Consider the following 16,756-nt stretch of genomic DNA (forward strand, 5'->3'; position numbering starts at 1 on the left):
AAAAAGGAATAATATGCCTAAGCAAATTCCTTGGGGATTGACTCGGGAAACTGAAGACATTTTGCCAGTAATCCTGCAATGTATGCTACAATGCAAGAATAATCATCTAGTTGGCATTTTAAAATGGGACAGAAGGGAAACTTGGACACTTTACTTATGTGGAATGTATCTTTCACAAACCAGGCTTAATCACAGTTTCTCTTACTCTGCTTAGAAACCTCGCTCTTAGTGACCTTTGGCAAGTCTGAACCATAAAGATTGAACACAACTGCTTTTACTGGTGAAAGGAGCACATTAGTTGTAATGCTCAGCCCTGTTCCCTGCTCTGCTTGTCCACAAACCAACATCCTTCCTTTCCCACCCATCCTTCATTTTGGGAAACAAGTGGCATCTACACATGATGAACCAAAATAGAACAGAACTGGAAAAATGAGGTCAATTCTGTCTAGACAAAAAAAATGCTGAAACTGGTTTACTTGGGTAGAAATAGGGAACTCCACCTACGCGACTAAGCAAATTTTCTCCATTAAAGTGACTTAAGAGTTTGGCCCAAATCAAAGCTAATTTTTTAATGTTGATTATTGCAAGTTTGGGGGAGGCTGCTTTGGAAGACAATCCATGCATGCAATTGAAGAGGCATTCTATATAACCAAATATACCCTTTAATTTCCTTATCCTGAGTGGTTTAGTTCAAGTAGGTCCTAGAAAACAATTGGCTACTTTTAATCACTGTGAATCATGACAAGTGTAAAGGTGCTCCCCAAAATAAGCTAATGTTTCTTTAGCTTAATTTACTTAATTGTAGGATTTTACTGCAGGAATGTGTTGGCACAAAAGCAACAGTTAAACACAGCTGTATCAGAAGCAACTGATGGGACAGACGTGGTAACACGCTGAAAGATGAAGCATCTATGGAGGGGTTAATGTGTTGGGAAAAAATAATGGTTAAAAAGCAAAGCATGTGTGCCAGAGGATTCTTAAAACTTGGATGCAATATTATATATTGCAATAAGACTTCTCTGAAAAGCCAGGAACCGTGTGCAAAACTTTTTGGAATAGTAGGCAATTAAGGGCTAAAGTCAAATCTCAGCCCATCCATGCTAACTGGATTAAGAAAAAACCCTTTCAATTTTTTTCAATGATGAAAATAGTTGTGTTGGAACTTTAGTAGGGTTGTGTCTGACAGATGGTAGTAGCTTCTGCAGGCACCATATATTTTGTTGTCTGCAAGTTTGTTCTCTAGGGACCTGCTTGAGAGACAGGTACAGAAGGCCTGTTTTGACTTCTTGTGCCTATCACTGGCTGTGGAGTGGAAGGTCATTTTTTTCAAAAGGTGTTTTTGGGGTTGCTTTTTCAAGACAGGCTCAGCAGAACTCAAAGCACATATGGCCCAAAATAGCCCCAGTTTCAAACTCAGCTGCCTTCCAGCTATTCCTACCCATGCCTTTCTTTTCCTTGCCACTGGAATAGCATGTTATCACAGTTCCAAACATAGCTTGTACTTCAGCTTAATTCACTGGGCTTCTACAGCTCAATTTATGACGTGCTGTCACCAACATGTTTATGAAAAATCCTTTCCTTAGGATTGTTTCCTCCTGAGAAGCAAGAAGCCTCAAGAACAAAATACGCAAACAATTCTTATCTGCTGCTGTGGAATGCAACAGGTGGATCTGTGATTGGTCTCATCTAGTTGTTTCTAATTAAAGGCCAATCACAGTCCACGTGTCCAATCTGTCTCAGTCAGACAAACCTTTGTTATTGACTCCTATATATTATAAAATAATAAACCAAACCTTCTGAACATAGAGTCAACTTTCTTGTCTCTTCCCTCATCCTGAGACCACTGTGAACAACTTCACAATGGTGCAGCAGTAATAAAACATTTTCAGTACTTCTAGAAGACTACAGTTCTTTCTGTAAGGTACTTAGTCTGTTCCTCTAAGAGTTAAAAGGGCAGTAAGAGGACTCTGTTTTCTGTTTGAAGGATTCTGAGGAAAGAAAGTCTAGTAAGAAGCTTAACAGTCAGCATGAAAATCTAATTCTGAGCTATTCCTGAGTTTCTGAGACTAAAGAAGTTTGTCAGGAGAAGGGAGTATGGTTTTGTGCAGGCTTCAACACCAGCTTGCAAACAATAGGTAAGTACTGATGGATTGTTAACTGGGGTCTTGCTTTCAGCAATGTTTGAATATTAGACAGCACAGGGTGTATTGCTGTCCAAGATTCCTGGAGAAGCTGCCAGAGGGAAGCACTGTATAGGACATGAGAGGTGTTCAGGAGAAGAGAGATGTTCCTGCCCTTAAGTTTCTCTGTTCCTTTTCGTTATTAGAAAAGAGAGCATCTAATACATTTCCTGTGCCCTTTTCCTCCAAATTTTGGTGAAATCTGGATTCAAACTGGATCTCAGTGTGTTAGTCATTTAGGAACATTTGGATTGTTAATGTGCTGATTATGCCTCTCTTTACCACTTGGTGTCACCTTTTCTAGGCTCACGAAGCACAGAAAGCAGACCCAGATTGCAGAATTCCTGCTGAGGCGATGGCTTACGGTAGAAGCTGTACGTGCAGGGGCGCTGCTCCCATGGGTGGCTGCGGGGTGAAGGGAGGAGCAGGTGCGGGGTGACGGTCCTGCAGCACTGACACACGGCTCTGGGGGCACCCTGGAAGCAAGTCATCATGTGAGAATCAAGTGGAAAGCTGGGAAATCAGACTGAGCATTATCTCTGGAGATGTACATATTTGGGTGGATGGATGGTATAAAGGCAACAGAGGGGAAAGCTTTTTGTGTTAATCAAAGATGCACTCTTTAAAATGAAAAAACTCAACTAACAAACCCACATTTTTCCCTTGAATAATGAGTGCTTCCTATTGGAGTAGGTTTTAAAATCTCACTTGTCACTCTAGCTCTTCTACTACACTAGCTGATTAATTGAGTTGTGTAATTACTGAATAACTAATTTAAAAATTACCGTGTGATCTCACTGGGAAAATATTTCTCTGTTGAAAGGAAGGTAAGTTTTAATTAAACCTCTTTTAATGAAATAATTTTTTTTAAAATTTAACAATGTCAGTACTTTGCTACTTAAATATTTCTTGAAGTAATAAGGTAGAAAACTTGAAAATAAAAATTAGAAGAAAATGCGGAAACTGTAAAGCTTCTATAAGTTCATATTAATAACTTCATTGCTATTTTAAACAAGACACTAAAAAAAATACGCTTAAATTTAATTAGGTGCAGTGACATGCTTGGAGCAGTGCTAGTGAATGTTCTGAAAGTTACTGTCTCAATAATACTGACCAAGGGGAGCTGTAGAAGGAAAAAAATAATGTTATTTATATGATTTTGATTGTGATTAAGGGATATGGATTTATTCAGATTCTATATTATGATTAAAATGAGATCCTGCCTACCTGTCTGAAGAAATAACGCAGAGGGTTCATCTCCCATGAAAAATAAGTATAATGGGAATCAGTAGGGGATGGAGGAGAGGAACGGGAACATCAAGAAAGGAGCCAGGGGAAGCCAGGAGCAGAAGCATTTCAAGCTTCTTACAGGAGCCAGTCACACAATTATGTTGCTTTTGACAGGATGAGAAACAAGCACAACCTCTGCAATTGGGACAGCCTGGCTGTGAAACCCTGGAAGCAGTCAAGGTGGCTGCATGCTTATAACCTGATACTGGCAGGTTTTTCTGGAAGAAACCACCCCTGAGGGACGTCTTGCTGTGAACTTCAGCTACAGTTAGAGGCTGTGAGTTACAGGGAAAGATGTTCTTTTTGGGTCCTTTGGGGGGATACTACAAGAGGCTCCGTGGGTTGAATGAGAGCCTGTGCCAGAAGAAGCAGAAGGATCTCATGGTGGGAAGGTTTCTCAATGTATGTTGTAAGGAAGAGATCTGTAGCACATCTTTATGTCCTGAGCTTTGCTAAAAGTTCTGCTGTAGAGCCCTGGAGGACAAACAGATCAAAAAAGGGAAGGGCAGCTCTCTGTGGCAGTTTGTCTTTGTAAGGGACAGACTGGGTGTAGTCTGTGAGGGAGCATATGCCATGGTGAGTAACACCACACCTAAGGGTTGTGGAAAGATTTTCAGCTGACCAGTTCCTGCCTCTGTCCTGTCCAGCAGGTTGTTCTTTTCCTGTCATTCTCAAACATGCACACCAGGACAAACACAGACTATAGAAAGCATGACTCTAGAAATTCTGTGTAATTAGAAGATTATTCAATTGACTTTTGGGTCTGATAATGTGTATTTCAAGGTTCTGAAACTGTGGCAATCTCTACTAACCTGCAAAATAATCAGCTTTACGAAACTGAACTGACAGGGTCATCTATCACAGCTGTTTATTCTCACTTCATGCAGAAAACTCTTTGTCCTGAGTTGCCACATAACTAGTGATCCAAGTTAAGCTCATAATCACGTTCTTATCATTACATGCCTCTCAGCAGCAGCCTTCTCACACTGGAAAGCTGAGTCTGCTAGAAATAGCTAAGCTGTTTGCTGCTATATCCATCATGCACTTATGAAGTCCTCTACAGTTGTTCATTTTAAGTAATGGCAGTAATTTTATTGTCTGTGTTGCTGTTTCTGTGTTGACAGAAAAGAAGCAGAACAGCATCAGCCTTTATTTGCTTCTCTGAAGAAGAACATGGTTTTAAGGCAGGCTTGTTAAAGTGTGCAGTGTTACACATTCACTTGTACGAGGAGAGGACACAAACACTGTGTGAGGGAAACTATGTAAATGTATTTATCCACTTGAAATAGTTGGGTACCTTTTTCTGATGATGGAGCTAAGTGGAGCAGGGGAATAGGGAGCATCAATAGGAACATGCTTGCTTACAGAAACCTGCTTAGAAGAGGAGCCAGGGAACTTAGGTGCATAGGAAAAGCCTTCCCTTTCTCATACCCATTCCCTGTGTGTCTGGCTTCATCTTAAATCCATACAGTGGTGATGTGGCCATGTGTGTGGGCCTAGTCTTTCTTCCTAGAGACAACACCTGTATTGGTATAACAACTTCTGCCCAACCCAATACTCTGAGAAAGTCTCTGCATAAAATATTTTGGGTGGGTTCAGCCCACACTGAATGGAAGAAATAGAACTTACAGAAGTTTGCAATTAAGAAGTCCCTTTCTCAACTGTCTCCACAAACAGAAAACACCCTCTTTGAAATAGGATCTGTGAGCCCCGTGACTCTGGTTACTCAGCATTGTTGGATGATAACATACTGCAGCTAGGAAACAGAAGTGCTTCAGACTTCCAGAACTTGTGCGGTCAGGGGTCTCTCTTTTACCATTTAAGGCACTTGTTTGCATTTCTGTGGGTGTCTCTTCTCCCCTCCTTCCCTCCCCCCATATTCAGAACAAACCCAGAATCTCTTTAAGTCATGAAGTATGATTTATAGCATACTGTGTCGTTTATGACAAGCAACTGCATGGTCTGATTTAATAAATGCTATGCTGTAATTACAGGCTTTCCTTTTCCTATTAGCTCTTCCCTTTTGTGAGTCTGGCACTGAATGAAGCTGAGGAAGCAGAGTGCCTCGGGGAAGGGAAGTAATGATGACAACTTTGGAATGTTTTTAAATTGACTCCCACGAGCTCTCATGTTTTTTGATTGCTGTTGTAAGATTCCTTCTCCATACAAGGCTTATGCATCAGCAGAAAATGCATTAAGCATTTATTGCTCAACATGAATTAAACAGGTTTTTTTTTTTTTTGGTGGGGGGGGGGGGAAGGTGGGAATTCTGGTGGTTTTCTTCCCTCTGTAAAAAGAGGAATTAAAAACCCAAGAAAACCCCCCATAAACCACACTTACACATTCCCAGGAGTTTTAGCCCATACACAGATGATAGCTATAATACAGCAGGGAAGAAAAATAAAAATACAATTCTGTGCAAATTGTTAGATTGGGATATTAATTTTGTAAGGTATTTCTTCTCATGAATACAGTGGGTATCTTCTTTTCAGGCATGTATAAAGTGTTGAGATCCACAACCAGTTAGTTCCAACTACAAGGTGATTTTTTTCTATTCTCTAGAAATTTTGTGTTTGTGTATGCTGACCACCATCATTAGCAGTTCTCATCTCTGGGGCAGGCCCATAATGCCTTGAATGAACATAAGTAGCACAAGTACAGGCAGCACTGTGGGGATGGAAGGAGAAGCTGTGAATGCAAGCCCTGAGCCATTCCTCCTGTAAGAGGGCAGCAGAAATGTGACTCAGGACTCTTCAAAACTTCCAATTTGTGAACTGTGGCTTCTCCTAGTTTTATCCTTGCAGGTACCCTGTAGTCTTCTTTATACACTTGTTAGATTGTGGCAGCTTGCCTACCCTGCTGTCCCAAACTAAGTTTCCTGAACGTGTATTTAATTTAGTTCTGGAATGAATACTGTGCATTGTTTTGAAAAGGAAAAGAAAGACTTATGTTTCCAGTCACCTTTATTTCATTAGAAAAGTATAAATTACCATCATAAATACAGATAACACCAGTATAAAAATTTTAGATTCTTATTTATAAAATAAATACTAAAAGTCAAAGCAACAGGTATCTCCAAATCCCATCACCAAGATGATTTGAATCTACACCACAAAAACCATTAATCTGTTAATTAAAAATGATGTTCAAAATGCAGTAAATAATGCTACCTATTCAGTGCTTGCTGAAGTGAGTTACTGTTGACTCAAAGCCTGCAAAGTATTTGTTTGAATGCTTAGTTGGAACTATCAGACTCCCCTGTCTATATAACTCTAGTGTAGTGTAACTTGATATACTTTCCAGATAAATAGTAAGTACCTGCTTCAATAGTGTTTCTTACAAGTTGCCAGTGCAGTAGTTTCAGTTTGTTTACCTTTGTCTGCATCCAAAGATAAACAGACCAAGTTAATTTTATCCAAGAAGTGCAAAAATTATAGTAGCAATCTTGTTGCATCTGACCTAGCAGATTATTTCACCAGTTAATATTGTTAAGAGACAGATAAATACAGAGTTTGTTTCATAGAAACAGAAAAATATTCCTTTTAGTTATGTAAAGGACGCCTATTTTTAAAAAGTAGTGTTTTTTTCCCCTTACAAGTACCGTAAATATTCTGGCTCAATAAGGCCATGCTGGTCAAGTTAAAAGTACCTCTAGTTCAGAATCCTGTTTGACAGGACAATAGAAGGGGCTTGGTAACAGTCTAGGAAAAATCTCTCTGCAAAGAGACCTTGACAATTTAGAGACAGGCAATCACCAGCCATAGGAAGTTCTACAAGGGAAAGTGCTGGGCTTGGCACTTGGCATGGAGCAACCCTGGATGTACAGACAGACTGGGGAATGAGAGGCTGGACAGCACAAAGGGGCCTGGGGGACCTGGTCAAGGGAAAGTTGAACATGAGCCAGCAGTGCCCTGGCAGCCAGGAGGGACATCCCTGTCCTGGGGACATCAGGGACAGCATCACAGCCAGGAAAGGGAGGGAACTGTTCCACTCTTCTCTGAGCTGGGGCGGCATCACCTCGAGTGCTGGGGGCAGTTCTGGGTGCCACAGTACAAAAAAGACTTGGAGCTGTTAGAGAGGGTCCAAAGGAAAATAACAAGGATGGTGAAGGCTCCAGAAGGGAAGCTGTGTGAGGAGTGGCTGAGGTCACTTGGTCTGTTCAGCCTGGAGAAAAGGAGACTGAGGGGAGACACCTCAACAACCTCGCAAAAGGAAGCAGAGGGGCAGCTGTCAATCTCTTCACCCTTGTGACCAGTGACAGGACTCAAAAAACCAACACAAAGCTGAGTCAGGGAAGGTTTTGGTTTGGTATCAGGGAAAAGATTTTCACCCAGAGGTTGTTTGGGCACTGGAACAGGCTCCCCAGGGCGGTGGTCACAGCAGCAGCCTGCAGAGGTCAAGAAGCTGATGGATAACTCTCTCAGGCACAGGGTGTGACTTGTGGGGATGGTGCCGTGCTGGGCCAGGACTTGGACTCAATGACCCTGTGGGTCCCTTCCAACTCAGCACATTCTATTATTCTATGATTGTAACAGATCACCAGAATGCTCTTCCAGCCTCTGGCCACTAATGACACAGGGCTTCTTGATATCTTGATTTTTCATCTGTACTGTCTAGTGGATTTTTTAATCCACATAAATTTTGCGCTTCAGAATTCCTGTTTCAGAGAGCCTAAAAGGCTCCACTCAATTACCCAATTTTGTTGCTGGTGTTTTTTCTGCTTTGGCTCTGCCACCAGTGTCTGCAATACTTTTTCCTTAGACACCATTAAGCAGCTCCTTTTCTCTCACAGCTCTTGCTTTCTTTGCTTTCTTGCGTTTACACAGAACCACTGGAAGGACAATGGCAAGAGTGATGACTGCAACTGCTATCACTGCTAAAATGATAAAGACTTCTGTTCCATATTCTGTAGGGGGAAAAAAAAATCCAAGATTCAGTTATCAGAGCCCACAATGTCACAGTGTGACAAACTCTTAGCACTCATTCCAGTGAATGAAAAAATGCTTTCTATATGTTAGTCTCACAGAAGTGGAGTCACCACTTCAGTGTGAACTGAATACATTTTAACATGAATTTGTTGAACTGAAGTAAAGTTTTATTTCTACCTGGTTCACTCTAGGTTTTAATCTAGTTTAGTTAGTGCACTAAAGTACCATGCTAACACCATAAGTCAAACCATTCCCCCTGCCTGTACATTATTTCTGTCCAAGTGAAAATCTATTCTAGGTTACAAGCTAGAAAACACCAAGATTTTTCTATTTAAATTTTAATGAAATTGCAACTTTTCACTTTTGTGGTAAATTCTCTGGATTAGAAAGCTAATTTGAGTTCATTTGCCATTTTAGAAGAGTTTTTCTAGAGTGCAAATATTTTTACTTGTGGAGAAGAAAGTACAGCAATGTGATATTATCTAAGTAATATTGACAACTGTATATTGAAGAAAGTGTTATCCAAATGGCTAGTCTGAAATGGCTGGCATATTTACCCACACTTGGTAACTTATTTACCAGTAAAGAAGCCTATGTGCCAACCTCTGACCTCGGAACAGGAAAGAAAGTCTTATTCTCATCGTCTGCTTTTGGCATAACTAAAGGTCGGTTCATACTACAAGTAAATGGATATGCAGGTTTCCTGCACTTCTGTGTTTTAGAGCTAATCCTGCAAGCACTGCTATTGGAAGGATCCAAGGAAAACAACTGGAAACAAAAATGAAGCTGAAGGCTAGTGATGACATCTGGAACCTCAGACACCAGTCATCAACTCAGACATTTTAACCAAAACAGTTGGGCAAAACCCTAAAACCAGCTCCAACTGACTAAAGATGGTGGACTCATACTTGAAGTGAGTTCTTCCCATGAATTTCCATGTTCCAACTGTGTATTTAACTTACACAGTAAATAGTTTATTTCATTGCAGGCACCAGAATTTAAAGATGTGGGTTTTTTGTTAGAATATTAAAGGCTGAATGACAAACCTCACATGATACTTACCATCTAAGATATTCCTTTCTACACTGGTACAGAGCACCATGCTTTCTTGGCCATTATGATTTTCTCTGCGAGAGGGAATGATTCCCTGGACATAGAAGCAATAGTTCTTTCCACTGTCAACACTTACTTCAAAATTATGGCTTTTTGTTGTTACATCTTTCTGTAAAGGAAAAAAATATTTCAAGTGTCAACTCTAAAGGTAGCACAGAAATTGTGTAACTATAAAGAATGTAACAATTATTACAGAACAAAAACTAGAGTTAGACCTTACCTTTCCAGAACTTTGATCTTTCCAGTAATAGAGTTTGTATTCCAGGTCATGCTGGAAAATATCTTGAATACTCAGAAAGCTTCCATTAGGAAACATATATGGTGTAAGTGGGTCTTTGAACACAACATTCAGTTTGGAACCTTTTTGTGAATAATCCTTTATCTCTGGTTTTCCAATAACAGCTAAACAAAGATTTTTAGAATTAAAAAAATGACATCATTTATATACGACACGCTCTTTTTCCTTCTGCCCTCCATTACCTTCCCTTCTCAAATCTATTACAAATTTATCAAGCCAGCGAAGGCCTAGATTGTAAACAAGTATCCTCACCTAGTACATAATATTACCTAAATGGTCTACTCAGTGCAGTGAGAAACAAATGGTAACTAAAACCTTTCACCCTTCCCTGCAACAGGGAAAGCTTTATGCCTGAATATCTTCTTTTCCAATATCAGCAGGGTTACTGTAAGAATCTATAGAAAAAACCTTTAAGCTCAATCTAAACCTCGTTTAAATCAACAGAAGTAATCTTGAAAATAAATTTATAGTAAGATTAAATTGGCAATCCTACTTACTCTGGCTATAAGGTATAAATTTTTCAGAGACGGCAAAAGGTGGCTCTTCAAAGTTATCCATCTCTGCAGGCTCTACAGACAGTATGTGTGCTGTATAGGTCTCCTTTACATTTCTGAGCACATCAGTAACATCACACTCTGTTTCTGATGTCAGTATGCATTTTCTCTTCACGTCAGATGTCTGTCTGAAAAGAGCAAGAAGGAAGTGTCAACACTTTTGAACCAGACATATACTTATTATATATTTAGATACGTTAAAAAATATTTTTCCCCTCAAACTGTATAGTTTTCTCTCATCCAGTAGAACAGCCTTGCAGGCTTAAAGGAGAAGAAAGAACCTCAAAAGCCACTATCTGGTACAGCTGTATTTCACAATTCAAAGCAGAATTAAGTAAATCAATTATGATCAATAGTAACTACAGAAACGTGCTTCAGGAAACATTTGGTTTTGCGTCTACGCAAATGCCACAAAGAACAGAGAGTAGCAGCAAATTTCTAAGCAGAATTACAATTTAAAAACATTGACAAAAAGCATGAATCATGCACTTCTCTTGATTTTTAAATGATAGGAAGTGGGTCCATTTACTAGCGATACAGCAATGAGACTATGAAAAATGTTAATTTCTCATTTTACTTCCTCACAGGAAGGAACAAAAAACCAGATTAGATATTACTCCTTCAATTATTTTCCCTCTTTTTGCTGGTGAATTAAGGAGAGCAAAAATTGTGTGATTTCAGCTGGAAGAGCAAGTCCTGACTGTTTGAATATTAACAAAGTGTTTTTTTCTCAAAGTAGATCAAGTTTCCTTGTTTAGAGCCAGCTGAACTCCCTTGTCACTTCATCAGATTTCTTTTGTCACAGAGCAGTGAGGGACAGTGCCATAAGAAATGCACTGAAAAGGGATAGAGATTTGACCTTTTTGATGAAACAAATGTGCTCTGTAAATATATATACACAAGAAAGCAAACATTTAATCCCACTTCCTCCACAACAGCAACTTCAGTTAAAAGAGATGCCTCCGCTGCAGAACTACACCGGATTCTATATTGAATCTCAGGTGAACAGATTTCAGTTTTTTGCAAGCAAAATGTCTGGAAAGAAACTCTAGATTCACAAATTTCATAAAATGTGTTCTGCTAAGGGTGTGCTTTTAAGTCCATTAATCTAATCACTCCTAAAGAATGAAAAAGAACATTAAGCCATTACACGGGTATTTCAATTTTTAGTCAAGAGAGAACACTCATTTTTATGCCACTTTTAGAGCTGGTAGAGACTACAGTACCACTTTTTCATTAATATGTAGGAAGTTTGATGATGCATTTTCCCTTTAGGGCACATTTAATAATGCTCTATGTATTAAAATGGGAGCTAAAACCAGCGCAGATTTATTACTGAACTTCATGGAAAGTTTTGTGCAGTTCTGAGAAAGGTATGAGGCACTTCACATAAGCTGGCTACGTTTTATGTCTACAATATTTTACAGCTTACATAAAACATGATATCTTGACAGAGGTAGATGAACAAAGGTAATTTTTAGTATTACCCAGCAAGAAAAAATTATTAATTGTGATTAACTGTGATTCACCAATTAGAATAAAATGCAGACTCATTTATTAGACACTTTCCAAGACTGAAGACACAAGTCCAGACACCTTGAAAGACATAAAAAGGTGAAGTTGTGTCTAATATGTGGTACATCAGGTTGAGTATCAACTCCTTCAATACCCTGGCTTGCTCTCTTGAGCAGCACCGAATCCCAGAACTGAAGTACCGATCTAAAGCCCATCTCTCCATTTCTGAAGTGGGCAAAACCAGAAGTCTAAACCTGATATTTTTAAAGTTGGACACTTAGAAGTATTAACACCTGGGTTTGCAGTTTTTCTAAATCCTAACATTTGGGCACTTTTCCTGTTACATTCACTTTCAGAAATACTCAAACACGCTCTTTTCATTTTCTTCAGTTGTCATTCATGAACATATCACATGTTATCTACTTACCCATGTATTTCTACAGTATAGAAGTAGCCTGATGGTTTTGGTTGCCACTGTAGTATAGTTTTAAAATTGATTGAAGACCAAGTTATATTGACTGCTATTGGTAGGTCTGTATAGCCTTTAAATACAGAAAAGAGTACCGTCAGTCATATAATTCCCGTTTCCCTGCAGTCATTGTTCAGTTAAATGAAGCAGTTGCCATTAATTGCAACTTAGAAACATTTTCTTGGGGAAAAAGGCTCAGTCCTGCCCTTAGGAATGGACTGCTCCTCTTACTAAAGGAATGTGTCCTGGCAGAAGTGAAGAATGAGAAGAAAATTTTTCTGTCTTGTAACTCTGAAATTGATAAGTTAATTTGGAGTTCTGTTCAATGCTTCATTTATCCAAGACCTCTGCAGAAGATACAAAAGCTTGAACATGCACGAGAATGTTCAAGAACTGAACAAATAAGGCATAGTTCAAAATCATCTCTAGTTGTATCTGCGGGAGAAGGTGTTAGGTCCTGGATTCCCATTTACATACTTTGGAAAGATAAAGTCTCTTTAAAAATCAATGGTTACCCTACACACCTACAGCATCTGAGAGAGGCCACCCCGATATGAGTTCGTGTCCCCCTAAAGCACATTTTTGGCCAGCACAGCTGCTTCGGGGAAATGCCTAGGAAGAAGCCGGACGGGAAAACCTGTAACCTCTGGAAACCCCTCGACAAGCTCGGAGCTGGGAACAACGGGAGGAAATCTTGCGACTCCACTACAGCTGCCCACCCCCGAGGCCGTCCCCGCTCCCAGCACGGCCGCGGCCAGTGGGGAACCCGCAGTGGCGACCGGCCCCCGGCAGCCGGGCGGCGGAGCGCTGCGCAGGGAGGGCCAGCGCCCCTGTCCCCTGCCCGCCAGCGTGGGGCGGCTCTCCTCGGGCTCCCTCAGGGACACCCCGTCCTGAGGCTCCGAGGGACCGATCGCCGGCGCCATCCCTCCCATCCCGCCCCGTCCCGCGGGCCGTCACTCACCGGCGGCCAGGTGCCACAGCAGCGCGCCGAGCAGCAGTGCCTGTGGCGGGGCGGCGGCGCGCAGCATCCTGGGCGCGGTGAAGGAGCTGTGGCGGGCGGGCCGCCCCGGCATATATGGAGCAGGGCAGCGCAGAGGCGGGACCGAGGCCTCGTCCCGGGGCCGCCCAGCGGGGGCGAGGGGACAGAGCGGCGGAAGCGCTCGGGCACCGCCGGGTTGGGCAAGCACAGAGAGGGATCTTCGAGGAATGGGAGGGAGGGAGGGGCGCTGAGGGACGGACGTGTCCCGCGGGCTCCAGCCCCGCCGCCGCATCCCCCGGCGCAGGCCGAGCTGGACATGAGGGCACACCTGGACATGCCTGCGGTCCGTGTCCCTCTGCCTGTTTGGTGTCGTCAGGCCCTTGTACCACCCCTCCCTTCTCCTCTTGGAATTCTGGTGAAACTGGACACCTCTGGATAGCCAGTTTCGTCCTCTGCAAACCTTTAGCTGGCTGTCGGGGGACACCGCAGCTCGGAAGTGGCTGCTCTGTGGGGCAGCTGGTCATGCAGAAGCGATGTTGAGTTAATTAACTTTGATCCCGTACATTCTGAAGGGCTAAATATGTGAGTCCTTCCCTCAGCACACAGGACATCGGACGCAACTGCTCAGCTAGATCACATCCTGTGTCCCCTCACAGCGTGGTAGCCGACCCTCTCAAGACTCACCGGTCACACAAGACAGTAAGTTTCAGGTGTTCAGGGCTTAGTACCTCGCCTCTCTTATAAGCCAGGGGCTGTTAACCCTATTCCTGTAAGGTCACATTGAAAAGGGATGCCATTTTCAGGGCAGCAGGGAATTTCTGACAGAAGGCGTTCCCAGTCTCAGCCTTTGCTGAGGCTCAGGCTCCTGGGCCGTGCGTGGCGATGGCGGGGTCCCCCAGGGCCTTTACCCAGGCGGGTGTTGTGGCTCTGTGTAATACTCAAGCTCCAGAGGGAGCTGTGCTCGCGGGAGCTCAGGACTCTGCCGCAGGAAGGTGGGAAATAGACCGTGCAGTAGAACCTGTCATAATTCAGGGGGACATACGCATTTACAGTCTTAGACAGACTCTTCTTTTTGTTTTGATGCTGACTTGGTACCATGTACATGGAACATGTAGGTAAGAGAAGAAGACTAATGGAGAAGTTGAATATTTCATTACCTTTAATTTTCATGATTGACACCTACTTGTCTGCAAGCAGTTCTCTGTCATAATGCATATTAAATGGAACAAATTACAATATCCATTCAACCAGAGTCTGCATCAGAATTCTTCTAATTTTAAGACACACCTAAACCCTTGAGTTTTAAGTTATTGGCTTACCTTCATTAAAATCCAGCCATACACCTTCTCATTTTCCTGCTTTGTTATTGATCAAATTTTAGCACTGTCTGTATGTAGCTGTATACCAACATTACCTCACCCAAAAATATTCCCTGCTTTTAACTTGGTGTAGAATACAGATCTTGTAGTGTTTCTAGCTTTTCAGGATGGTGACCTTATAAGATCACAGTTGATTTTCAAAGGACTTTAAAAGAGACACAGTACACACATGTTTAAAGAAAGAGATGCTTATATGAATCTTTAGGCTTTAATTCCACCTAATTTCATGTAGTTCAGTCACAAAAGATGGAAAGTGGGTCAGAAGTGGTTTCCAGTTTCTATGCAGATAATCTCAGGATCCCCTTCTCCTGCCTATTCCTTCTTATTCACATCTCTTCTGTCAAGAGCTCCCACACTTGAGAGAGGTGAGGAACCATCCAGACCTTGTCCAGACTAAGCAGCGTGACCACTGCTACTTATTCCAGTTTCCAGCAAGGCATTTCAGTGTTCACTAACACTAGGCTCTTAGATGTTCTCCTCCTTGCTGCAGCATGAGAGAAGGAGGACACCAGTTTGGCAGAGTTGATCAGGTTGGCACAGCAAGGGCATGATGGAAAAGGGAGCGCTGAGGTGAGGAGCTGCTGCTGCCACCTCTGGTCTTCTTTCTCTTTGGCCAAGAGCAGATTTGACCACAGAATGAGAACTGCTCAGGCTTGCCTGGTTCCAGGCACCAACCAGCGTGGGAGAGGAAAGGAACCTCACACAGCCTGACATGGGCTGAAGGCTCTGAATTCTGCTCAGCACCCAGTGACTTCACTGTGACATTCTGGTCACATTTCCTGCCCACTTTATGGTTTTTCAACAGCTCATTTAACACAGAAAAATTGTGTCTTTTTTCAAACATGTGTTGCTACATGCAGGCGAGCCTTCTGCTGACATAGATCTCTGGCAATTTGTCTAGAAACTTAGTATTTGGCTCCCAGAGTGGAATGCCAAAATGTAGGCATTGTCTCTGTACATGTCTCTAAGCCAATTCATTCCTAAGGTGAAGTACATATTTTCTAGTATAGGCACCTAAAGCAAGTCAAATGGATCTATTTCAGTGTTGAAATAAATGGAACATTTCTATTGATGGAGACGAAGATCTTGCTGGGACTGTTTAGAATATGTTTGCTATGGAACCAATTGATTATGGGAAAAGTGAGGTGAGGAGGAAAGCAAAATGAAATCTGTGAAACTCCATTCTTTTTTAAAGAGGTACATGCATTTATTTTTACTATATGACCTGCCAAGTCTCTAAACTGGTTTGCTGAGAGAGAGCTACAAATAATTCTTTGCAAAGCAATTGCCACATCATGTTTTCTGTACAGTCATATATATAATTATTGAAGTGGAATGCCTCAGGTGACATCAGTAACAGATCAGTTTCTTTACACTGGTGGTTTTGCAAGACTGTAAGTAAAATTATGTAATAGTTATTAATGTTTTGAAATTTTGTAGTGCTATAAAATGTTCATCACTCTGTGCTAACATCAAAGTCAGCAATATCATCGTATCTGATAGTGTAAAATTTACTTGTGTGAGCAGAGTTTGAAATCACTGAGAACTTCTTCCACAATGAAATCGCTCCTGATATTTTTCTTTAATTTAACTATTTCTTTAATTTGTATTAGTGACCAATATGATTTGGTAAATAATGTAATTATACAATTAATTATATTTATTAAAAATTATATTTTTAATTATATTTCATTAGAAACCCCAGAAGTTTAGGTAACAGCTGGTAACTTGGTACCTGCTTCCAGAAATATCTTAGCATTTCTCTTGCAGACCTGCTTTATCAAATACTGTGTTATAAATGCAAGCTCACAAATACCACTGAGATAATTAAAATACCACAGTATTTCTAATTAAGAGAAATTGTATAATGTTGAAAAATTAGTTACTAAGTTCGCTTTTTGATGCACAGAAACTCAATTAGTATGTCTGTCTTTGGTGAGCAAAGTCATTGAACCAGTGTAATGGAGTCAAGAATGAACGTCTCTAAACTATTATAAATTATTCTGTGATTCTAAAGCTACCTTGTGATTTTATAAAATCACATGTAGCTT

General features: G+C 41.2%; 1 protein-coding gene across 1 annotated transcript; it reads right to left on the bottom strand.

Moving 5' to 3' along the window:
• Positions 1-6,415: 6,415 nt before the first annotated feature.
• Positions 6,416-13,448, bottom strand: F3 (coagulation factor III, tissue factor). Its single transcript, XM_009088527.4, has 6 exons — positions 13,309-13,448; positions 12,306-12,420; positions 10,307-10,491; positions 9,732-9,913; positions 9,461-9,620; positions 6,416-8,376 (listed from the first exon to the last, which is right to left on the bottom strand). Exons 1-6 carry the CDS (start codon positions 13,418-13,420, stop codon positions 8,228-8,230), a joined length of 903 nt encoding a protein of 300 aa, XP_009086775.4. The 5' UTR covers positions 13,421-13,448; the 3' UTR covers positions 6,416-8,227.
• Between the last annotated feature and the right edge of the window lie 3,308 nt (positions 13,449-16,756).

This window comes from Serinus canaria, chromosome 8 (genome assembly GCF_022539315.1).
Source record: "Serinus canaria isolate serCan28SL12 chromosome 8, serCan2020, whole genome shotgun sequence".
In the NCBI taxonomy this organism is placed as follows: Eukaryota; Metazoa; Chordata; class Aves; order Passeriformes; family Fringillidae; genus Serinus; species Serinus canaria.

Bases quoted from the DNA above. Each gene is read 5' to 3' on its own strand.
- F3 (XM_009088527.4), bottom strand. From the start codon at position 13,420: ATGCCGGGGCGGCCCGCCCGCCACAGCTCCTTCACCGCGCCCAGGATG. The intron at 9,914-10,306 runs GTAAGTAGGATT...ATCTTTGTTTAG, and splicing joins ATTTATACCTTATAGCCAGA to CTGTTATTGGAAAACCAGAG. The intron at 8,377-9,460 runs GTAAGTATCATG...TTCCCCCTACAG, and splicing joins AGAAAGGAATATCTTAGATG to AATATGGAACAGAAGTCTTT.